Consider the following 25,511-nt stretch of genomic DNA (forward strand, 5'->3'; position numbering starts at 1 on the left):
AAAAAGCTTTATTCAATTCTCAAGAAGCAGGCCCCACTCAACCTTACAGACAGAGAATGAGGCAAAAGAGACAAAGATCCTAAGGATCATATATATCCTACCTCCATTCCCCCCCCCCCCCATTAGTGAGGAATGTGGTCTTCTCAGTCTAAATGGGTAAGCTAATCTAAAGAAAAAAGTGTATAACAAAGATAGGATTACCCCTTCAGCTCAGAGGAATGTATGGATATCTGGACTTCAAAAGGACAAGACAGGGTCAGTTGAATCTTTACATTTCTGTCATGGTAACATTCACCCAGAAGCTGCTTGTCAGGGGTGGAGGGGCAGAAGAGATATAACACATAGTTCAACTATTTAGAAATAGTTCTCAATAGTTTCTCAATAGTTTCTATAATATTCTACTGAAAAAATCTCAGGCCTTATCCCACTCAGCTCTGAAGGAGAAAATGAGGTAGTGACCTCTTCACATGATTGTCATGGTCTTCTTCAAGAACAAAAGCAATTGTCATCGTCTGTGTGTGTGTCTGTGTGTGTATGTGACAGACAAACAGAGACACATGCACACACCCAGAATGAGAATATGAATATGAGTAAGCTTTCTGAGTTGACTCAAGTGACTCACCTTAGCCATCATTTCTAGGGCATACCTATAAATTATGACACTTGCAATCAGTGAGATGATGAACTGCTTCCCTTGGTTACTTGTGATCTTTAGTCCATGTGACTTCATTGTTGTGGAGTGAGAAAGAAAGAGCTGATGTTGCCAAAACTTCCAAGTCAAGCAGGCGGTGCCCTTCTCATTTTCCTGCCCTGGTATTTGCTTTGTTTTCTACTATCATTAAGGACCAGGAGGTACCAAGCTTATTGTTAAATTCACTTATTGGATACTGCCCAGATGTGACCTTCCTATTTTGTTTCTGATTGATTTCCTTTGAAGGGGGCCAGGTTTGTCCCCCTTAAAGATAAAGGCTCCATCTGCAATTGCTCTCTAGATCTCTTCTTATATGTTGTGACTTTCCTGGACATCCTGGTTCTTACCACACTCAACCATGTAACACAGTAATGATAACAATGATAACTCATTACTGGGATGCTTTCTACTTTCCAAAATAAAATAAACCTATGAGTTATGTTGATTAGTGGCAATATTTTCCTGCATGTTAGAGATGAAGAAATGGAAACATTGGACTAAAGAACCTTGCCCAAGAACAGGCAGCAGGTACCAACATTGCTGGAGGTTGTTTCCTGTTCTTTCCTCTTAGAGAAGTACTGCCCTCAGTATTGTGGTACATACAGGACCTACAGGATCTTCCTCTGTCTTCTCTTGACTCAAAGAGTGTTTACTTTTGTGACTGAATATCATTCTGAATTTTTTTTTATTCTAGTCTGGTGCATTTTATACTATGCAATGCTGCCTTTGTTCCTTTACCTCTTTGTGTAATTTTTACAGGGATCTTTAGAATCATCCAAATCAACAACACTTAATCGCTTATAGGTGAAATGTTATGAACTTTTAGTCCATGGTGTTAAAGGTCTGTTCCTCTTTTTTTCAATTCTTCCATTTAAGTTTCTCTTATTTCCCTGTGTACTTTTTTTTTTTAGGTTTTTGCAAAGCAAATGGGGTTAAGTGGCTTGCCCAAGGCCACACAGCTAGGTAATTATTAAGTGTCTGAGGCCCGATTTGAACCCAGGTACTCCTGACTCCAGGGCTGGTGCTAAATCCACTATGACACCCAGCTACCCCTTGTATACTTTTAGAAAGAAACTTTTTTTTTTTTAGTTTTTTTGCAAGGCAGTGGGGTTAAGTGGCTTGCCCAAGGCCACACGGCTAGGTAATTATTAAGTGTCTGAGGCCCGATTTGAACTCAGGTACTCCTGACTCCAAGGCCAGTGCTCTATCCACTGTGCCACCTAGCTGCCCCCAAAAGAAACTTTTTAATGGTTCTTCTCTTTATTTTGTTAGTTAAACTTTGAAACAGTTCTAATTCTTTGGAAGGTATCTCTGCCTTCCCTTACATGCAGATTTCAGAACTGATCTCAGCTAGATGCCAGTGCCCTTTTCCTCAGGCCTGGAGGAGCTTCATACCCTGCCCCAGTTCCCTCTGTTCCTGAGTTTGGTGACAGAGCATTTTCTGCTACTGCATGGCTTTCACCCATGCTGCATCCCCCAGCAGAACAAGTTTGCCCCTTTTCCTCCAACTCATTCTTGAGGAGCAGGATCGGTAGGGTGGACAGAGCTGAGTTCTGTTGGGAGTGAGCTGGGAGTGATGGACAGAAATGAGCAGCAAGAAGAATTTGTTTTCTTGTATTAGAATATTGAAAGTTTGCCTCATTAGTGTTTTAGTACATGAAGACAGTTGTAATTACTTTATCTCTTATACATATATAATTCTCATTTTGGAAAACTTTAAGAGATTATTTCTAGACCTCATCTTGATGGTTGTATGCTCCAGGAATCTCCACCTCCTTTATTTATTAAAACCTGTTCTGTGGAAATACAACAAAGAATGACAGTTTCCTGCCTTCTAGAATCTAAATGTGGAAGCAACACTTAAATACTTGGAAAATTAACAATGGAATTAGGGAGAATGCATGAGAGCTTGCAGAGGGGTCAGAAAAAACGATGTAAGAACACTCTGAAGGGCTCTCTTAAAGGACTTTGGAATTGATTGTGCAGACACTGGCCTATGTGCCCTCCTCAGTGAGTTTGCTATGCTCTGTGAGCAAGACAGAGTGGAAACTGCTCAAAGGAAAGGTGAGATATGTAAGTTATAACTAAGGACAAGAATCATAAATTATACATGTGATATCACAAAGCAGACCATGACTAATGGGGGCAGTTAGGGGGCTACAGTGGATAGAGTGCTGAGCCTGAAGTCAGGAAGATCCAAATTCCAGTTTGACCTCAAACACTTAACAACTGTGTGATCTTGGGCAAGTCACTTAACCCCGATTGCCTCACATCCAGAGCCATCTCCAGTCCTGATTCCTATCAGGCCACTGGACCCAGATGACTCCAGAGGAGAACGTGAGATACAGTTCATCTGCATGTCATGGTTTCACCTCTTTGGTGTATTCTTCAAGAACAAAGGACAAACATCATCACCAAGTGAATACTATAGACAGTGATGTGAATCCAGTTAATATAGAGATAATACTTGTTATTCCTGAGATCTTTAAGGCTAGTAATTTGGAAGCATGGTGGTAAGAGTGCTGAACCTAAAGAATTTCAGAATTGGTTATTTTTACATTGTTGTTATTGTATAAATTGTTCACTTGGTCAGTCTGACTTCACTCTTCTTCAGTTTAAATAATTCTTCCCAGGTTTTTCTGAGATTTCTTCTATTTGTTTTTGCCCTTACAATCATTTACATTATATTATCCAGTTGATGGGCACCCTCTTAAGTTTCTATCTTTGTCATTAAAAAAAAAAGAACTGCTATAAATAGTTTTATTTATATGGGTTCTTTTTCCTCTTTCTTCTCTTTGATGGGCTTAGCAAGTGGTATGGTATGGTGGTTTACTGGTTTAGAATTGCAAACAACAAGTTCCTGATTGCTTTTCCACAGTTCCATCATATATATATATCCTCCAGGGGGATACCTGTTTTCTGATGATGTCATTCTTTTTTGTCATCTTTGCCAGTTTGATGAGTGTGAAGTAGGATTTCAATTTCTTTAATTTTTTTCTTTTATTAATGTTTTGAAAAATTCTTTTGTATGTTATTGATAGTAGGTAAATAAAAACTTTTAACATTGATTTTTCAAAATTTTGAGATTCAAATTCTTTCCTTCCCCTCCTTGAAAAGGCAGACAGTTTGATATAGATTATACATATGCAATTATGGAGAACATTTCCATATTAACTGTATCACAAAAGAAAAAATAATAAGGAAAGTTTAAAAAATATGCTTCAGTTTACATTCAGACTCCCTTAGTTCTTTTCTCTGGAGTTGGATAGCATTTTTCAACATAAATCTTTCAAAATAGTCTTGGATCATTGTATTTGCTGAGTAGAGCTAATTCATTCTCAGTTGATCATTATATAATATTGCTGTTACATAAGTCTTCCTAAGTTTTTCTGAAAACGTCCTTCATCATTTCTTGTGGCCCAATAATAGTATCATCTTATTCCATTAACTTGATAATGTTATGAATTTTCATGTCCTTTATCCATTTGGAGCTTATCTTTGTATATTATGTGGAATGTTGGTCTTTTCTAATTATTGACGGACTACTTTACATTTTTCCAGTAGTTTTTGTCAAATAATAAATCCATCCCCCTGGAGTTGAATCTTTGGGTTTTATCAAACCCAAAAAGCTACTGTTGGTTTGCTTTTGTATGTTATATAAACCCTTCTGTTCCATCAGTCTTCCTCTATCTTTTTTTTAGCTAGGACCAATAAGTTTGATGATTGCCAGTATAATTTGAGACCTGCCACTTGGAGTCTCCCTTCCCAATTTTCTTTTCATTATTTCTACTGAGATTGTTTACCTCTGATTCCTTCAGATGAATTTCATAGTTTTTTTTCTAGTTCTATAATAGTTTTTAACCTGAGTTCCATGAGTTTGTCTTTAAATTATAATTAGTGTTCCTTTGTAATCCTCTGTATTTTTTTTTTTTTAGTATATGGTTTTGAGGAGGGGTTTGTAAGCTTCATCAAGCTATTGAAGGGGTCCGTGGAAAAAAAGCCACTCTGCTTGAGTTTTGTGAAACTGAACCCCACTACCCCCCATTTTGTCAGTCTCTGGTTCATATGAAGCCACCTTCCTAAAAGATTGGCCAAGGCTATGGATTGAATGGAGTCAAGAGGACCTGAAGTCAAATATGTCTATAGACACTTATTAGCTGTATGACCCTAGGCAAGTCACTTAACTTCTTTAACTTCCTTCCTCATTGGGAACATGGAGGTAATCATTATAGAGATGAAATGATAATTACAAAGCACTTATCCCAGTGTCTGGCACATGGTAAACTATAAAAATGTTAATTGTTGTTATTTTCCCTCTCCAGCAGAAAGGTCTTCAGCCTTTGACTTGGATTCAACCTAGGGGATGAAATAGAAGAGTATTAGAAATTGGAAAATATGAAATCTCTGGTTTGGATATAACTCTTGAGCCCCAGTCTAGGCTCAGGCTCTTTTTTCCCAAGTCAGGATTCTCTTCTTATCCATTGATCTTGGAAGCTAAACACATTTTAATCCATGTGATCACAAACTCAGAATCAGAAATTCTTTATCTGCTGATTTCTGAAAGTTTCATTTATTGCTTGATAGTCTTAAGTGCATCTGTAGCAGCAGGAGTAGTGGTGACCACTGTATCCAGAGATCTGGCTATTCTAAGATGCCACATGGAAGCCACTGGCAGATGCCTCTCACCCATGGACACCTGAATGAGATTGAGCAAGTTCTGGTTTCATAGACAGTGGAAGAAAGAAGAGGCAGCCAAACCTGAATGCCCAGCTTCAGAACTTGTGCCCCTCTGTTCTGTCTTGAGTTTCCCAAAGACTTCTGTTGAGTGATAGAAGGGTACTCAGCTTTATGTAGCTACCAGGATCATCAGAAACAACTTGACCAGCCTTTTTCTTCTTGAATTATTACCCTGAACTAGGGGAAGATAAAAATTCAGTATGTAAGAGTAGAAAGCACAGGTTACATTCAGTTCAATATTCTTTTTATTTTAATAAAAAATTGCTGCTACAGCTAATTGAAGTTTATGTCAGACTTAACATTTACAAGCATTTTACAGTATTTCACATGGAGTTGAGTAAAATGCAGTCTCTGTATTTGGGTATAACTTGTGCCAATCTTGCTTACATCTATGAATTAAAAGATAATTGAATTGAATTGTTTATAATTATTTATAAACATTTTTCTGAGAAGAGGTCTCTAGGCTTCATCAGACCAAAGTGGTTCACATTAACTACCTTAGATTTAAGAAGTGTAGACTATGGAAGCAAGGAGACACAATTATAAAATCAAGGCCTGGTCCTCTAAAAAAAGAATCTCTATCTCTGCTCACAATGACCTGAAGCTGTGGAGAGAAGAAGCTAATTGCAACAGCAAAAAGTACTTTTTCAAAAACTAATATTAAGGGAAAGAGGGTCAGATGAATGTGATATGATAGAAGACAGAATGACTCAAAGTATACTTTTTTCTGCTCTCTCTCTCTCTCTCTCTCTCTCTCTCTCTCTCTCTCTCTCTCTCTCTCAGTTTTTTACTAGGCAATGGGGTTAAGTGGCTTGCCCAAGACCACACAGGCAGGATTTGAACTCAGTTACTCCTGACTCCAGGGTCAGTGCTCTATCCACTGCACCACGTAGCTACCCCCTGCTTTTCAAAGGAAAATATTCAGGGCAGCTAAGTGGTGCAGTGGATAGAGCACAGGCCCTGGAGTCGGGAGGACCTGATTGTCTAGCTATGTGACGTTGGGCAAAGTCACTCTTAAACCCATTACCTTAAATAAGTAAAATTAAAAAAAAAATTCAGTGAATCTCTATGAGATCCAGGATTCTTAAAGGAAAATAATCATTGGAAAGGCCTGAACAAAAATGGCTAATAGAGAATCAAAATTTAAAATAAGTAGGGATCTAGTTTTTGATTAATACACTAAGTATAGATCGATAGACAGATAATGTCAAAACCAAAAAAAAATGGAACTCTTTTAAAAAGAAAGATTGTGGAGAAAAATCGAGGTGTGATGCATGACTGGCAAAAAGGGGAAGTTAGATTTTCAGAAAAGGAGAAAAGGAAGCTAGGTGCCAGTTTTTTTGGTTTTGATTCTTAGCAAAATGTTAGAGCATATATCATTAAAGCCTTCATGAATATCTGGAAAAGGAGACACTAGGCTCCCACAATGCCTGTGAGAATGGAATGTTACATACTTCATGAAACATGTTCATTCTGGCCCATGTTTTGACTTCATGTTGCCAGGAAGAGTTTGGTGGGGTGGGGTGGGGAGATATGGGATAAATCTATCTAGAAGTGACTGTGGTGTCTGAATAAAAACTTAATAAAGTCAAGAACAGGTCATACAATGCTAACCTCATTTTCTTTTGTGGTAAAATTAGTAAATTGATAAGGGTTATGCTTAAGATATCTGTTATCTATGCTTTAGCTTCTCATGCTGTTCTCATGTGAAGATGTTGAGTAAAGAGCTTTTTTATCATGTATATTTTTTAAATAATATTTTATTTGTTTTCCAATTATATACAATAGTAGTTTCTATGTATCATTTTCCATAAGGTTTTGAATTTTATAATTTTTCCTTCCCCCTCCCTTCCCCTCCTCCCACAGAAGGCGGTCTAATAATCTTTACATTGTTTCCATGCTATACATTGATTGAAATTGAATGTGTTGGGAGAGAAATCATATCTTTGAGGAGAAAATAAAATATTAGAGATAGCAAAATTATGTATTACATAAGACACTTTTAAATAAAAAGATTGAAGGTAATAGACGTTGGACTTTGTTTAAATTCCACAATTCTTTCTCTGGGTACAGATGGTATTCTCTGTCAAAGAGTGCTATAAAATTGTCTCTGATTATTGCATTGATGAAATGAGCAAGTCCATTAAGGTTGATCATCACCCCCATTTGCTGCTAGGATGTGCAATGTTCTGGTTCTGCTTATCTTGAAGAGGAGCTTTTGTGTTTGATTCTTTGCTCTTTAATATTCTTATAAGGGCTTGGTTATAAGCATGGATGGCATGATGATCAGACTTGAAGTTGACATAACTCTGGGAGAAAAGACCAACATGGTAGATGAATTCACAGCTCAAAAAATCTTGATAAATATTAATAAGATATAATAAAGTAAATGTAAAGTAGTTAAGAAAATCAATTTCACAAATAAATAGTTGGAGAAAGCCTGATTACATTGTAGATAATCTAGGATGATTTGGATTTTTATCAGGTTCTCTGTTTTAGGAAGGATTTTGACAAAGATGGAAAGTATTCTGAGTTTGGTGACCAGGATAGCTCTGGAGTTTATGCTATATGAATATGAAGCTAAAGGAGTCAGGTTGCTCTCCATTTTCTTTCTTGTTATTGTGCTGTTTGCTATTGTTTAGCCTTCATTCTTTATTTTTTTTTAAGAAAGATTTTATTTATTTTGAGTTTTACAGTTTCCCCCTAATCTTGCTTCCCTCCCCCCACCGTCCACAGAAGGCAGTCTTGTTTCCATGGTATATACATTGATCTAAGTTGAATGTGATGAGAGAGAAATCATGGTCTTTGTTCAAACTCCACAATTCTTTCTCTGGTTACAGATGGTATTCTCCATTACAGGTACCCCAGAATTGTCCCTGATAGTTGCACTGATGGAATGAACAAATCTATCAAGGTTGATCATCACCCCCATATTGCTGTTAGGGTGTACAATGTTTTTCTGGTTCTGCTCATCTCATTCAGCATCAGTTTATCCAAATCCTTCCAGGCTTCCCTGAATTCCCATCCCTACTGGTTTCTTTTTTTTTTTTAACTTTTGTTTGTTTGTTTCTTTTTTGGGTTTTTGCAAGGCTATGGAGTTAAGTGGCTTGCCCAAGATCATACAGCTAGGCGTTAAGTGTCTGAGGTCAGATTTGAACTCCTGTACTCCTAACTCCAGGGCTGGTGCTCTATCTACTGTGCCACCTAGCCGCTCCCCCACCACTCTGTTTCCTAGCCAATACCAGACAGTTTTGATGACTGATGCTTTGTAATATAATTTTAGATTTGGTAAGACTAAGCCAACTTCCTTTGCACTTTTTTTCATTGAATCCTTGGAAATTCTTGACATTTTATTTCACCACGTGAATTTACTTACCATTTTTTTTCTAACTCATTAAAGTAATTTTTTTGGAATTTTGATTGGCAGGGCACTAAACAGGTAGTTTAGTTTTTATTATATTACCTTATCCTTGAGCAGTTGATGTTTGTCCAGTTGTTCTCCATTTTCTAATAGAATATATGCTTGATTTAAACTCCAAGCCCCGCCCTGGGAATACTCCTTGTTGATATTTATAGCTTCTTTTTTGTGTTTTGTTTTCCTTATTTGTATCCCCAGGACTTATCTTGGTATCCTGCATATAATAAGTACTTAATGAAAGTTTATTGAATTGAGTTGCAAAAGAGAAGTCCTGTGAGGTAAAAATAGGGGGATGGAAGTGGGAAGTATGTTGTTTTTCAACTATTTAAATTTTTTTTTTTAATTTAAGGCAATGGGGTTAAGTAACTTGCCCAAGGTCACACAGCTAGGCAATTATTAAGTAAGTGCCTGAGGTCAGATTTGAACTCAGGTGCTCTATCTACTGCACCACCTCAAGTATTTTTTAAAGGCTATTATGTGAAGGAGGAATTGGACTAGTTCTGCTTGATCTCAGAGCTTAGAACAGAGTAGTTAGTGAAAGTGCCAGAGATATGAGGAAAGATTCCTAATAACTAGAACTAGGCGCATTTGGAATGGGTCACTTTGGAAATGGAGGGCTCTCTTTCATTAAGGTCCTTAAAAAATACTAGGTAATAGTTTTTGTGAGGGGAATTCCTATACAGATTATTCTGAGTCAGGGATTGACTGGATTGGATGGCTCCTGAAGCACTTTCCATCTCTGAGATTCCATGCAGGTTTGCTGGAACTTGCATTATAGAATGGTGAAAATCCTGGGCCCCTGCCCATCTCTAGATCTTAAACCTTATCATTGTAAAAATATTTCAGGTTATTATCAAGTTACTTTGTCTATGTTCTTCAGTTTCCTAATCTAAAAACTGGGGGAGTGAAGCTGGATGGTCACTGAAGGCCTTATAAATCTATATGCATCCAGGGCCATCTCTGGTCATTCTGATTCGTATCTGGTCAACTGGACCCAGATGACTCTGGAGGAGAAAGTGAGGCTGTTCACTTAGCACAGCCTGCTTCACTTAAATCCATTTCATGTGCTTGTCATGGCATCACCTTCCTGATATCGTGGTCTTTTTCAAGAATGAAAGACAAACATTATCATTATTACTAGTAGTAGTATTTGTATTAATTAGTATCAGTATTATAAATCTGTAACTCTGTGATTGTGATCAGAAAATACTCGCTTTGGAAACCTCAGGTAAAGTCAAGTTTTCCCAGTACTCTTATCTACTGAGCCAATTGTTTGTTCTTCCTTCTGGAAGAAGACCATGACATCAAGGAGGTGATGCCATGATATGCAAGTGAATTGAATTGAAGTGGGGACTGTGCAAAGTCACTTTCTCCTCACTTTGCTGATCCAATGACCAGGAGGCCCAATGATTAGGACAACTGGAGATGGTGCTTCATGTAGAGGGAGACCTTGGCCTTTTTGAGGAAGGTCTTAATAAGTTCTGTTTGATTGAGACTTCACCCATTCATTGATTAAAGCTAGGTAAGAAAGATGATAGTGATTGTCCTTTGTTCTTTAAGATGCTGTGACAAGCATATGAATTGTATTTGACTGAGGGAGTGCTGTGCTAAGTCACCAGCCTCACTTTCTCCTCTACAGACTTCTGAGTCCTGGATATGAAGCAGTCAGGGTTAAGTGATTTGCCCAAGGTCACACAGCTAGTAAGTGGCAAGTGTCTGAGGCTGGATTCAAACTCCTGTCGTCCTGACTCCAAGGCTAGGGCTCTATCCACTGTGCCACCTAGCTTCCCAGATAAAGGAAAAAAAATGGTCACTTTTACCTGGTCAAAATTAAAAAACTCAACCACCTCAGAGTTGAAGGTTTCTCAGTGTAATACTGGTAAAGAAAAAAAAAATCAATCAGTTAAGAGAAGACCCTCTGGCTTTCTGGCCAAAATAGAAGCAATTGCTGTTTATATTCACTTTGAACCAAACAGGTCCCAAATAATGACCAAGGGTTTGAACTGGGACCATTGTTGGCCAATCAGTAAAAGTCAGTGATCTGGGGCTGTAAACCTTGTTATCTTAACCAGGTTTCAGAGATCAAAATTTGAATTCCTTTGTGCTCTGGGATTGGCCAGGGTAGAAGGTAGGTAGGTAGGTAGGTAGGTAGGTAGGTAGGTAGGTAGGTAGGTCCAGTAGGAAGGAAGGAAGGAAGGAAGGAAGGAAGGAAGGAAGGAAGGAAGGAAGGAAGGAAGGAAGGCAGGCAGGCAGGCAGGCAGAAAGGCATGTATATGAATAAATATCAGTGAACAAGTGGATGAATGAATGAATGGAAGAAAATATTTATTAAGTGGCTGCTTAACACTGGATGTACAGATTAATTGCCTAACACTGGGTGTGCAGATTTAAAAGCAAAGAAAGAAATTTAACATGGAGAAGACAATACCTGTAGAAGGTTGCTGCCCAGGGAGAGCAGCTTTGGTCTGGAATTTGGCAGGGTTGGTGAGTGGAACCAGAGAAGTTTGGATTGATGTACTCTTTATCTGGGCAGTGGCAGCATACATAGGTTCTGATCATAGTTCCAGAGCTGGAGAGGGAATAACTGAAAACATCAACTATGGCACTAGTGAGATATAGTTGTTATGGCAGTTATGTTTGACTTGCTCTGGTTCCTAATGCAGACCTCAGCTGGGGACACTAGACATTTTGTTAATCTGGTGTCTTGGCTTCTGAGTACTTTAGTCTTCTTGGACACATGTTAACTTAAGCTATAGTCACTTTCATTTTGGGTCAGTCATATCATAGAATATTAGTCCTAGAGGAGTCTTTAGGCCAAGGAATACCAGAACAAAAGGCGGCAATTTGCCCATGGGGATACAGCTTGTTAGTGGCAGTATTGGCACTGGAGTCAAGTCTACTGATTTCCTTTCAGTCTCAGACTGTTTTTACTAAATATTGAGTACTCTTTGAGCTTTGCCATACTAAACACCTGCCCCCCCTACATATATTAGTTTACCATCCTTTTTAAATTTTTTTTTTCTGAATGTGGATAGTGTTATCTATAACAGGTCTCCCAGGATTGTTCCTTATCCTTGAAGTGCTGAGAGGATCTGTGTCCCTTAGTTAATCAATTCAGAGTGTTGTTGTTAATGTATACAATCTTTTGGTTCTGCTCCCTTCACTCAGAATCAGATCCTGTATTTCTTTCCATTCTTCTCTAGAGTTTGAACCTTTATGGTTTCTCATAGAACAATAGTATTCCATAGCATTCGTATACTATATACCATATACTTGTTTAACCATTCCCCAATTGATGGGCATCCACTCAATTTCCAATTCTTCGCCGCTACAAAAAGAGCTGCTATGAATATTTTTGGAACATTGGGACTCTTCTCATTTTTTATGATTTTTTTCTGGTTATAGGCTTAGTATTGGCATTTCTGGGTCAAATGATATGATCAGTTTTACTGCTTTTTGGGCATAGTTCCATATTTGGCTACATCTCAGTGCAGCCCGTGCTCTTTTGCTTTTTTGGTTACCATTTCACATTGAACTCATAGTCCACTATAATCCTCAGATCTTTTACAGATGAATTACTGCCTAACCATGCCTTCCCTACCTGTCTTTATGCCAGTATCTTGTGGGATGATTCCAGGGAAAAGTAAGGAATTGTTTGATTTCAGTTGTCCTTGTGGTCTCAGTTTATGGGACTCTACAGTATTTCTTTTTCTCTTATCCCTGGGACTTGAGCCTCACCCTGTTCCCCCTAACCCTGGTTCATAGTGTCATGTGCTCCTTCCTCCAGTTCCTGGTCCCTCCCTACTTCAGTACGTGTGCCTGGCAGAGGCTGTTTACTAACCAGAACAGCCTGTCCCAGAGACGTTTCCTAGGGCTGTGTAATTCCTTACTCAGAATTCAGACCCCAGAGCTTTACATTGAGGCAATGTTTGTACTTTTGACTCTGCTGAGTCAAAGCACTGTCTAGTGCTTTGGGATGTGGGTTATGGGATCCACTGTAGAATTCCCCCAGCTATTTCTTAGAGAAAAGTGCCTCCTTCTCTTCCAGGCAGCCAGGCACTTTTCCCAAATGAAGTGAGCTAGAACAAAGGTTGAGGAGGTGTGGGGGAGTAGGGCCTTCTTTTGGAGAGCTTCATTGTCTCCTGTAATGTGCTGAGAGTGTTTAGGGAAGACCAAACCCTGGAACTTGGCTCCTAAAGCCTCCAGGGCCTCTAACACCCAGCTCAGCAGTGATATTAGCTGACAAGAGAGTTAACTTTATTCAGGATTCCAGTTTGTCCTGCTATCTTCTCATTGAGGTCTAGACCAGACCTTGTCTGGTAGCCTTTTAATATCCTTTGGCAAAACCCTGACCTTTTTTCTTCTATCCTGACTGGTGTAGGGTTTTCATCATGAGGATACTGTTCACCTGTCAGTCACCATTTCATAAATGCAGAGAAAAAATTGTTGGCCTCCAAATTACAATCAGGGAGGGTAGTATACACCTGTCTTACTCAATCTTCACTATTTTTATAATTATAAACTTAATATTCAACAAACAACTGCAAACAAATCAACTATGGAGTTAATAACAATAAAATCCTTAAATTTAAACTATTACAACTTTGAATTCTAAAAATGAGTAAAATGGGAAAAAATGAAACTGAATGGTTTATAATGATAGTGTCTAAGATTACCCCAGAGAACATGAGAAAATGCACTTTATTCCCTTGGAACATTGCATATACACCAGACTCAGTGGTGAGCTGTTTAGTTTGCTGAAACACTTCCCCTCCCTTTTTACTCTTTGTTACAAAGCATGACTTTGTAGACAGTGGAGAAGGTAGGGAAATGAATGTTAACAAATTATATCAAATAAAAACATGTCAAAAGATGTTTTAAAGAAGAAAAATGGAATATAGAAGAAACCTCAACAGCCTGTCCCCTAGTACCAACTCATGTTTGGGTGAATGTCGCTCTGCCTCTAGGAATGGCAGCATGGTATCACACATGTACACAGTGCTGTACTTGGGAGACAGGAAGGCCTGGCTTCAGAACTTGCTTCTTCCATTAATAATGTTTGTCCTCCGTTCTTGAAGAAGACCATGTCATCAGGTAGGTGATGCCATGACAAGCACATGAATTGGATTTGAGTGTGGGGGGGGGTGTTGTGCACAGTCACCACCTCACTTTCTCCTCCCTTCATCTGGGTCCAATGACCAGATATGAATCAGGGCAGCTGGAGATGACCTCGGATGTGAGGTAGTCAGGGTTAAATGACTTGGCCAAGGTCACACAGCTGGTTAAGTGTCAAGTGTCTGAAGCTGGATTTGAATTCTTAACCTCCTGACTCCACAGCCAGTGCTCTATCCATCACACTACCTAGTGTCCTTGTTTCTGCCATTTAGTCATATGAACAAAGATGAAGCATTTAGGCTGTCTGAGCCTCAGTTACTTTATCTTTAAAAGAGGGATTGTAGTACCAAGAGGCAGGTTGAGGCTCAGATTTGATTATGTATTTAAAACACTTGCACTTCTTCATTATCAGCTATTGTTCTCATTATTCCACTTAAGGTTACACAGTGTACTTACTACTACTTCTGCCCTAGTAGAAGGATAGCATCCTGAGAGCTGGGACTGTTAAATTTTTATCTCTGTATCCCTAGACACCTTACATATTGAAATAATGCATATTCTTACAACATTAGCATAGTAAGAGTGTTTCCTCTCTATGTTCTCTTACAATCTTTCTGTGTACTTATAAAGATTTGTGGTTTTGGTTGCTGTAGTTTTAAAAAGAGGGTTGAAGGCTGTATGTATACTTTCGTCATTTGGTTGACCTTGCTTTGAATCATCTTGCATTGAGTATTAAATATTTCTTTGTGTTCTTCATTTTTATCATTTTAATAATTCTTTTAGCACATGTACCTGGGATCCTGACCTGGTCAGTTAGCCCCTTGGACACAAGTGTGGGAGGCCTCTCCTCCTTTCTCTATGTCCCCAGGACTCAGCACATGCCTCTTCTCAGACCCACCTCTTTTCCACCCTTCCCTGCTGCCGTCTTCCCATTAGCATCATTTGCAGACTTGGCTAACAGCCTTGCTACCTTTGCTACCTTTCTACAACTGGGCTACGCCCTTTTGACCACTCACGGCTCATGTAGACACCTCCTTAGTTCAGGCCTTCCTCACGTCTCTTCCGGACTTCATAGTAGCTACATAATTGGGTTCCCTGTCCCCATACTCTCCACAGTGTTATATCTTGACTCAGTAAACTCCAGTAGCTCTCTACTGCTTTGAGGATAAAATAGAAATTCAGTTTGGCCCTTCAGATTTTGGCACCACTCTGCCTTTCTAGTCTCATTATACATTCTTCCCCCTCCTGCCCTGAAAAGTTTAGGCAAACTGGCATCTGTTGTTCCTTTCCTGATCCTGTGCTTTTGCATTGGTCCTCCCACACCTCTGCCTTCAAGACTTAGCTTAAAAAACTCTTTTACACAGTTTTTCCCAACACCACCACTGTCCTCTTCTTCTAAAATGAGTTCTATTTTGTGTTTATTCTGTATCTGAATATGTAATTTTGGTCTCTTGATAAGAAGTTTCTAAAGAAAGGGAGCTTTTTTGTTGTTGTCTTTGTCTCTCCAATGCTAGAATTGATTTAAGTACTCATCAACCTGAATTCTCCATCAGACTATGAGCTTCTTGAGAGCTTTTCTTTTGTATCCTCAGTGCTTGGCACATAATTGACTCTTAAATTCTTGTCTGACTGACAACGTTTTACTCTCCCCACATTGAGCCTCTCCTACAAGTCTCCCTTTGTTACAAAAAAGTATAGCTAAGCAAAACAAACCAGCCCCATGGCCACAGCTGACAGGGCAGGCCTCCTGCCACACCTGGAGTCCAGCACTCTACCTTCTAGAGAGAGGAAGGAATATTTCCCCTTCCTTCAGTATGCATATGCCTTCAGGTGTTGTTTTCTTTTACAATTTTTGAGATCATTGTGTAAATTATTTTCTTAGTTTGGCTTATTTTACCCCATACCAGTACAAATTATTAGAAAATGACTTTACAGAGGCCACACAGGGAATACTAGATAACTAAAACTTCTGTTTTCATAAAAAGCCATGATCTGGTAAAGGCCATTCATTGAACCATAAACAAATGGTAAAGATTCTCTGTGAAATTCAAAAAACATAACTTCATTTTGTACTTTATATTATATGTAATTATTTGCCTTATTTGGCATCTAGTATCCTATTCTTCCCCTAATTAGTAATACTTGAATTATATTTGGGAGCAGTGTGCCTTATGTATTTTTTCCTCCTTTGGATTGGACCCTAATTTCAATAGATGGCATGAGACATAGAAGCAAGGCACTGCTTTAGATGGAATAAAAGTTTTCTCTGTTGACAGCTCCTATACAATATCCTTGATTTAGAATTTAATAGAACCTCAGGGCAGCACAGTGGACAGAGCACTGGCCCTGGAGTCAGGAGGACCTGAGTTCAAATGTGGCCTCAGATACTACTTAATTGCCTAGCTGAATGACCTTGGGCAAGTTACTTCACCCCACTGCCTTAAATAAATAAAAAATTTTAAAAGATAAATGGAACCTCAGAGCTAGTCTAGTTCTAACACTTTCATTTTACAGATGAGAAAACTATGGCCTATGTAGGCAAAGTGACTTGTGCAGGGTTACTTAGTGTGTGACAAAGTTAGGATTTAAACCTGTGCCCTTTAATCCCAATTTGGTACTTCTTCAGTTGTTTAATATTGTACATGGTCAGTTTGGAGAAAGGGTCTCTTGAGTAGAGTTTGGTAGGAGAGCCATCTTAGAGTTCTTCCTGCCTGAACTTCCAGCCCAGCAGTACAGAGAGGTGCTTCATCACTGACTATTTATAGAAACCAGGAGTCATTGAATAGGTGAGAGAGAGAGAGTGTGTATATAGCCTCCCTCTCCTGCTTTGTTTTGTTTTTATATCCTGAATTCTTCAAGTATCTGTGATTTCATTAGTGTAGGTATTACTTTTTCTTCACATGCCCATTGTGACTTGGTAGAACGTTTGTTTTCAAGAGTTGCTATGGCCAGAAAAATGAATCATCTCATGTTAAACTGGGAATGAGCTTCTTCCAATTTAGCTAATCTTATTCTCAAAAGATAGATACAAAAATCTGTCCCTGAGCCTATCCTGAGGAATTAGCCAAAAACATTACTTTGTCACAGATTACTCAACACCCCTTGCCTCAAATCACTGACAGAAATGGTTTACATTGCTCATGGAACAAAACCATGATGTTCAAGGTTCTCTATCTAGTCCTAACCATATATTCTGTGTCTCCCTAAGAAACTCAACTGTAGCCAAATTAATCTCTTCACTCTTCTCAAACTCTGCCATTCAAATTTCCATTTCTGTTCCTTCCCTTCCCTGCCCCTCACCTATCTTTGCTTATTTGTTGTTTTTTGGTTATTCAGTTGTCTCAGTTGTTCCCAACTCTTTGTGATCCCATTTGGGGTTTTCAGAGATACTGGAGTGGTTTGCCATTTCCTTCTCCAGCTCATTTTACAGATGAGGAAACTGAGGTAAACAGGATTAATTGATTTTTGCCCAGGATCACATAGTTGGTGTCTTAGTGTTATCTGAAGCCATATTTGAACTCAGGAAGACTCATCTTCCTGACTCCAGACCTGGTGCTCTATCCACTGCACTACTTAGCTTCCCTCTTTGCGTATTTCCTACTTATTCTTCAAGAACCAGTCCATTTCTACCTCTGTCCTAGTTAGTTCAATCTGTAGTCAGTCTTTTTCACAACATTTATGTGTCTTTCATTTTGCACTTAATATCTTCAGTCTTTTTTTTTTTGAGATAGCCAGCTCTGTCTCCCAACCAGATATGGAGCAGAGACTTTTAATTTCTCTCTTTTCCTAGAATCTAGCATCATGCTTGACATGCATTCAAGTGATACTTCTTGCCAATGAAGTTGTCCTGCCATGAGCAGATCATCTCAATCATCAGTTGATGATAACTATGAGAGCATCATTTGAATGGGTGCTGTGGGAGAGCTATGATATAGTAGAAAGAACACAGTATTGAGAGTCAGAAACTGAAATCCCACCATAGTCACCCACAGACAATGTCATCTTTGATATATTAGAAAAGTCAAGAAACTTCTGTGAACCTCAGATTCCTTATCTTTAAAATGAAGTAATACTATCTAATCTGTAGAATTCATTGTAAGTCTTACAGCCCTGTTTCTACCTTAATACTGATAAATCAAAGCCCTAACTCCTTTGCCTATATCATTCAAGACCTGGAATAGAGATGTCTCTGACATTTGATATTGTTTGTTATTTATTTTTTGTTTTTTTTTAAATCCAGACATCTCTTTTACTGTAATCTGACTGATCTAGTCTTTATCCCCATTCTTACTTCTATACCTATTTCTTTGTTCATATTGTTTCCTTGATCTACATTTCCCTTCTTTCCTTTTCCTTATACTTCAAGATTGAGCTCTAGCACCATATCTGTTCTTTTCCATTTCCATAAATTCTGATGTCACTCATTATGCCATTTAATCACACATTGCCTTGTGTTGTTCCTTAACTATTTGTGAGTGTGTATCTTTTGAGATAATGAAGTGAATCCTGGAGTCCTGTGGAGACACACAGAATAGAAGATTTATAAAGAGAAGGAAGTCTAAGCTCCCTGTGTGTTAGCTTTAAGCATTTGAATTGCTTTCTCAGATAGTTATTTCTTTATATCTTTCTTCCAATGCTTCTTATACTTCACTCCATCTTTCTTGTTCCCTTTACTCAATTCATATTCTTTCTTCCTTTAGGTTGGGACAAACATTCATATGGTTATCATGGTGATGATGGACATTCATTCTGTTCTTCCGGAACTGGGCAACCTTATGGCCCCACCTTTACTACGGGAGATGTGATTGGCTGCTGCGTCAACCTAATTAACAACACTTGCTTCTACACAAAAAATGGACACAGCTTAGGTAAGTGAATTAGGATTGTTGGGTAAAAGCAGAGGTTTCTGACCTCAGACTGTGAGATATCACATTCCACCTTCTTGGTGGGATAGTATGTGTAATAATGTGTTAGGTACCACATCTGTGTTTATAAAATCCATTTTTCTAAATTCTCTTCCTCCATCCTCTTATCCATTTTCTATTTGAAGTCATGAAAAATATATTTTCATATTAGACATGTTATTTCCCCCAGTCCCCACCAAAAAAAACCCCAAGAAAAATAAAGTTTAAAAAAATATACTTCTTCTGCATTCTAAGTTCATCACTTCTCTCTCTCTGGAGGTGATAGCATTTTTTTAATCATGAGCCCTTTGGAATTATCATAGATCATATTGATATAATTTTGATATTGATATATCATTTTGAGCCAAACAACTATGTCTTTCACTAGTGATCATTGTTGCAATATTGCTGTTATAATTTTCTTCTGGTTTTGCTCATTTCACTTCATATTAGTTCATAGTAGAATTCCCAGGTTTTTTCTGAAACCATTCTGCTTGCTATTTCTTATAGCACAGTCATATGTCAAAGCTGAAAGCCATTCCCCAATGTTAGGCATCCCCTCAGTTTTCAATTCTTTGCCATCACAAAAATGGTATAAATGATATTGTAAATATTTTTGTACATGTGGGTCTTTTTCCTTTTTTTTTTAATTTAAATTTCTTTGGGATTCAGAACTATTAGTGGTATTGTTGGGTCAATGAGTACACCTACTTTTATAGCCTTTTGAGCACCATTCCAAATTATTTTCTAGAATTTTCCAGTTTACAACTCCACAAACAGTGCATTATTTATTTATTTATTTATTTATTTATTTGGGTTTTTGCAAGGCAATTGGGTTAAGTGGCTTGCCCAAGGCCACACAACTAGATAATTATTAAGTGTCTGAGGCTGAATTTGAACTCAGGTCCTCCTGACTCCAGGGCTGGTGCCCTATCCACTGTGCCACCTGTTTTTCCATTGCCCTTCCAGCATTTATCACTTTCTTTTTGTTACATTAACCAATCTAATAGCTATGAGCATGAAGTTCATAGTTTTAATTTGCATTTCTCTAATCACTAGTGATTTCGAGCATTTTTTCTCATAACTATTAATAGCTTTGATTTCTTCTTCTGAAAACTGCCTATTTCATATCCTTTAACTATAGATTAGGAAATGGCTTTTTTTATAAATTTGACTCATTTCCCTATATATTTGAGAAATTAGGTTTTTATCAGATAAACTTTGTATATCACATCTTTAACATATATAAGGATATATTATATGTTTTATATATATATATATTCCTTGTAAAGGCTGCCTTGTAAAGTATATATATATATATATATATATAACATATATGTTATAATATATATAACATATATTAACATTATAGCTTCACAATAATCAGATTGGTCTCTTGGAACACTTTGGTAATGGAAAGACCACTTTACTTCATAGGGACTGCTTCTCTGCCTTAGTGGGAGATCACAAAGTTTGTTATATAGGGATCAGTTCCCTCCTTTCTGATCAGAAGCTCAGTTCTATTCAAAGAGTATGCTGGTCTCTGTGAGGACAAGAGCACTTTGTATCCTTTTGTCAACCCTCCTCCCTGCTAGGTGTCTGGGATGTGGGAATTTGAAAAAATAAAGGGAACATAGCATGGGAGAATGCCTTTGGAAAGATCTGAGCAAGCAGTTAGTTCTCAGATGAAGAAATTAAAATAAATAGGACAAATAAATATTGTCATCTAAAAAATGCTCCAAATCATCATTGATTAGAGAAATGCAAATTACATTAACTCTGAGAATACCACCCTCATACCTATACCTATGGCCAATGTGACAAAAAAGGAAAATGATTAATGTTGGAAGGAATGTGGGAAAACTGAGACAATAGGGCAATGTTGGTTGAGTTGTGAACTGATCTGACCTTTATGTAGAGCAATTTGGAACTACACCCAAAGGGTAATAAAACTGCATATCCTTTGATCCAGCAATACTACTCCTAGTTCTTTATCCCAAAGAGATCACAAGAAAGGGTAAAAAAAATCCACACATCCAAAAATATTTATAGCAACTCTTTTTTGTAATGGCAAAGAATTACAAATTGATGGGATGCCCATCAGTTGGGAATGGTTGAACAAATTGTATATGAATGTGATGGAGTACTATATTGTTCTAAAAGAAATTAGGAGGGACAGAGCTTAAGAAAAGCCCAGAAAGACTAGCATGAACTGATGCTGAGTGAAGTGGGCAAAACCAGAGGAACATTGTACACATTAACAGCAACATTGGATAATGATCAACTATGATGGATTTGCCCTTCTCAACAGTACAGTAATCAAAGGGAAGCACTCAAGATGGAAAATACAATCCACATCCAGAGAAGGAACAATGGAGGCTGAATGAAAACTAAAGCTTACTATTTTCAGTTTTTAAAATTTGTTTTTATGTTTTATGTTTTTTCCCTCTCATGGTTTTTTCCCTTTTTTTGATTCTTTTTTTCACAACATGATTAATATGGAAATATGCTGAACATAATTATACGTGTTTAACCTATATTAGATTGCTCTCTGTCAGTGGGAGGGGGAGGGAAGGGAGAGAGAGAAAAAAATGTGAAACTCAACCTTACCAAAAAATGATTGTGGAAAACTCTTTGCATGTAGTAGGAAAAATAAATAATTTTAAAAAGACAGAGAGATTGAGATTAAGATTGCCTTTGGAAAAAGACTACCTATCTATTCATACCTAACTAGACTTCTCTTACCTGAAGGAGAACTTCTCGGTTTTAGAGGTATGAGAAAATGGTGATCAGAGAGATGTGGGGAGGAAAGAACTTAAAGCAGTTCTTTAAACTGCTTCCTGGATCATTAGACAAGAGCAATGTCCCCCATGAAATGGCATCCAAGTGCCAGTTTTCAGCATAGTTCAGTCAAGGGTTGTGAATGACTCCTGGCTACCTAAAGTTTGAGACATACTCTTTTCCATCTTATGAGTCTCTGGGGAAAGAGAGAAGATGCTGGAGCCTTAACTAGAAAATTATCTGAATTCTTATGAATGCTGTAGACTTTTTATTCTCAGAAGGACTTATCTTCTTTGCAAATGAGAAAGGAAATCAAGAGGGTTACCAGGCATGGGGAGAAATGAACTCACCATGGCAGAGCCCTTTAGAGGCAGTAACCTTGTCATGTCAAACTGCCCTGATGGGAAGAGCCTTGTCTCTGAGGCTGCCTTGTAAAGACTAGAAGCTGTGGTTGTCAACCTGTGCTGCTTGAGAGGAGGGTAATCCTTTTTATTTAGGGTATGGAGCATGAAGGGGCATTCATGGTAGTCTTAAGAGCTAAACAAAGAGCTGCTTAGCAGGACTAGGGCAGAAACCCTATTTTGTTACCTCTACACACAGTTGGGAAGTATTTCAGCATCATCTGCAGTGGAGAAGTAGGGCTGTTGAGCTGAGAATTCCATTATGTAATACCTTTTAGATAAATATGGAGTCAGGACCTTCTCAATAATCCATTCCCAAAGGATGCCTGCTCAATTCCTCACTTCATAGAGTTCACATGAGCTGTTTTGTGTGTGTGTGTGTGTGTGTGTGTGTGTGTGTTGGTTTTTTTGTTTGTTTGTTTTTACCGGGAATACATTGAGTTCCCTTCTGAACCCCAGATACAGATATAGACATTTTCTTCTAAGATCTGTGTGATCTAGTATCCAGGAAGCATTTGAATTTTCCAGGGTTATGTTTTGAGTGAAGTTCCTGTATGTAGATATTAGTATCTCCAAAGGCCTAGAGTATCTTATGGTCCTGACTCTTGGGTGCCAGGGGTGGTCTGAATCCTGGGGCTTTAGCACAATCTGGTCATAGGACACAGCACTTGAAGGCCCCTTGATCATAGCTAGTCTAACAGCTTCATTTTAGTTAGAAGGAAAGTGAAATTGAGATGTTAAATAGCTTACCTAAGTGGCAAAATCAAAATTCAAATCCAATACTTTTCCTACCTGGTGTCAGACATTGGGCTATTAGAAAAGTCCTATATCCCAGATAGAGGGTATCCATTTCTTATGACAAAAGAAACAGGGCAGTATTTGCCCTAGGAACTTGAGTACAAGAAATTTCACAGGACCCCACCATCTTATCTTCTTGACTTCATCACTTGAATCTATTCAGAAGCTTGCTTGAGGCTTTCCCAGAAAACAGTTAAGATATTTCCCTTTATTATTTTCAAGGGAGAAACTTTATTCTTTTTTTCATTATTATTTTTCTTTTTTAGATTTTTCAAGGCAATGGGATTAAGTGTCTTGCCCAAGGCCACACAGCTAGGTAATTATTAAGTGTCTAAGGTTGGATTTGAACCCAGGTACTCCTGACTCCAAGGCTGGTGCTCTATTCACTGCACCACCTAGCCGCCCCCATGAAACTTTATTCTTAAATGAGGCCACTTCAAAAGTTTTCTTTTAGGTTCAGTCTCTGCAGAATTCACCTGGACCTTTATCTCTCCTGTTAAATTTTTTTGTGCATTTTGGACAGTTACCAAGAAAATGGGGTGATAACATTCTTTGGCCAGCAGGTAATCTTACTTCTTTTTGTTCTCTTCATGTCATTGACTAGAAACTTTGTCTGACATGATCTTATATTTTGAGTTGAAAAAAATCCTTAAACGTTATCTAGTCTAATCTCCCAAAGGGAATAATTTATTTGCCCAAGGCAGTAAGTAGCAGAGCAAGGATCTAAGCCTCGGATTTCTGACTACAAACTTAAGTGTTTCCACTACATTGCTGCTTATCTTTCAGTCTAAGAAAAACTTGATTGGCCTTCAGCTGTGCAGACCAGTATCCTTACCAGAGGGTATCTGCCTTTAGAAATATCCCCGAATTCTAGCTTTCTTCTTTGAGCCAGGTAATTCCTGATGTTCCTTTTCTTTTCTACTTTCCAAGGGAAGTATCAAAGATTATTGGTGAGCAAACCAAGAGTTGGGAAGTTGTTCTCTTCTTGCTGCCCGGATTGTTACTCTTCTTGTCGCCCGGATTGTTACTCTTCTTGTCAAGGTCAAAGTCTTTAGTGACACCCAGGTTTCTGAAGACAAAGGCCTCTCTGAAGGGACAAACTCTTTTATCCTGGATTCTGATTGCTGCCACTGCACTCATCTCAGTTTGGTCATTTTTTCAATGTACTGAGAAGGTCTCCCACATCCCCTGCCTGGTTCTAGCCAATACAAAATGTCTGGCTAGAAAGTGTCCACTCCTTTATCTGCCTAAAGGAAGGGTTGACCAGAATATAGAGAGTTTCATAGAATGTTAGTCATAAAGCCAGAAGTGGGAGAAATAATTGTTAGGGCAGAAACTCTTCAAGTGAAAGGAATTCAAGAGGCACCCAAGTCCAAATGGTCATATGGTCAGAAATTATTTCAGTGAAGAAAATAAGAGGGGAAGTATCTTTCAAGTTTTTCAAGTAATTATGAACAGATTGCTTATGAGCATTTAGAAAGAGAAGCAATGAGTGATCACTAGATCTTAGTGTGGACTCACTTAAAAAAAACCATAGGATTACCAGACCAGTGCATAGGGACAGCAGAAGAGAATCTTAAAGACAGCATAGGAGTTTAGGATTTTAGCCACATTGTGGGAAAATGATTGAGGGATAAGACTTTGCTCAAAGCAAAGAGATAGGGGACTAAGCATGTGATAGAAGACAGAACTGTTCATCACTTGTTCTGCCTTTTGTAGATTTGATAAAGATAAAGGCAAGACCAGAAAATGTTGATTACATACCTGATGTTTTTTAGGCACTGGAGATAAACACAAAAGGGGGAAATACCCTTCCCCTCTACTAGGTAGCTACAGGATGTTTAAAAATTATAAAATTCAAGAAAATTGAATGAATAAATGAAAAGTATTATTATACTTACTATAGGCAAAGCACTGTGATAGCAATAATAATAATAGCTAATATTTATCTAGAGCTTTAAGGGTTCTGAGTGTTTTACATATGTAACTATCCACTTTGATCATCATTATGACTTTTTCTTTAAAAAATATTTTCTTTTTCAGACTATGCAAAAATAATTTTCAACAATTGTTTTTGGTAAGGTTTTGAATTTCTCATTTTTCTCCCTCCCTTCCCTCCCCCAATAGAAAAAATCTAATATAGGTTATATATATATAACTATTTTAAGCATATATCCATATTAATCATATTGTGAGAGAAGAATCAAATCAAAATAGGAAAAAACATTAAAAAAATAATACAGAAGAACAACTTTTAAAAATTGAAGACTCACTCTGACTCTTAAAAAAATAGATGCTATTATTATGTCCTTCTTCAGAGGAAGAAACTGAGAGAGTTAAATGATTTGACTAGGGATATGTATTTAAGAAAATAAATGTCTAAGGCTAGATTTGTGAGTCTTCCTGACTCCAAATCAACCACACCAAACTCCATTATGGCATCTATCTACCTTAGATCTAAGCCCTGGATAGAAGTAGAAGATCATGACAGTCTTTGCTGTCAAAGAGCAGAAGACCAAAATTATGTGTGTCTTTATATATAGAGATAGAATATATATGTAAATATCTATGTATATGTGTGTTATAAATCTTAAAAATCTAGAGCTAAAATAAAATGACAGAAAATATAGGCTAGACATGAAATTTTATGCTCTAAGATTTACCTA

At 37.9% G+C, this 25,511-nt stretch overlaps 1 protein-coding gene across 5 annotated transcripts in view; it reads left to right on the top strand.

Annotated features, from left to right (window-relative positions):
- The window catches only part of RANBP10 (RAN binding protein 10), a 138,124-nt gene that overhangs the window by 68,131 nt on the left and 44,482 nt on the right, over positions 1 to 25,511 (top strand). For all 5 annotated transcript variants that reach the window (XR_012471718.1, XR_012471719.1, XM_074202231.1 and 2 more), the window contains one exon: positions 18,662 to 18,829. Coding sequence is in view for 3 of the 5 variants with exons in the window: in XM_074202231.1 (XP_074058332.1) it covers positions 18,662 to 18,829 (168 nt within the window). In the remaining 2 variants the exon portion in view is untranslated. The remainder of the gene's footprint in view (positions 1 to 18,661; positions 18,830 to 25,511) is intronic.

The sequence above is a fragment of the Macrotis lagotis genome, chromosome 1 (assembly GCF_037893015.1).
Source record: "Macrotis lagotis isolate mMagLag1 chromosome 1, bilby.v1.9.chrom.fasta, whole genome shotgun sequence".
Lineage (NCBI taxonomy): Eukaryota > Metazoa > Chordata > Mammalia > Peramelemorphia > Peramelidae > Macrotis > Macrotis lagotis.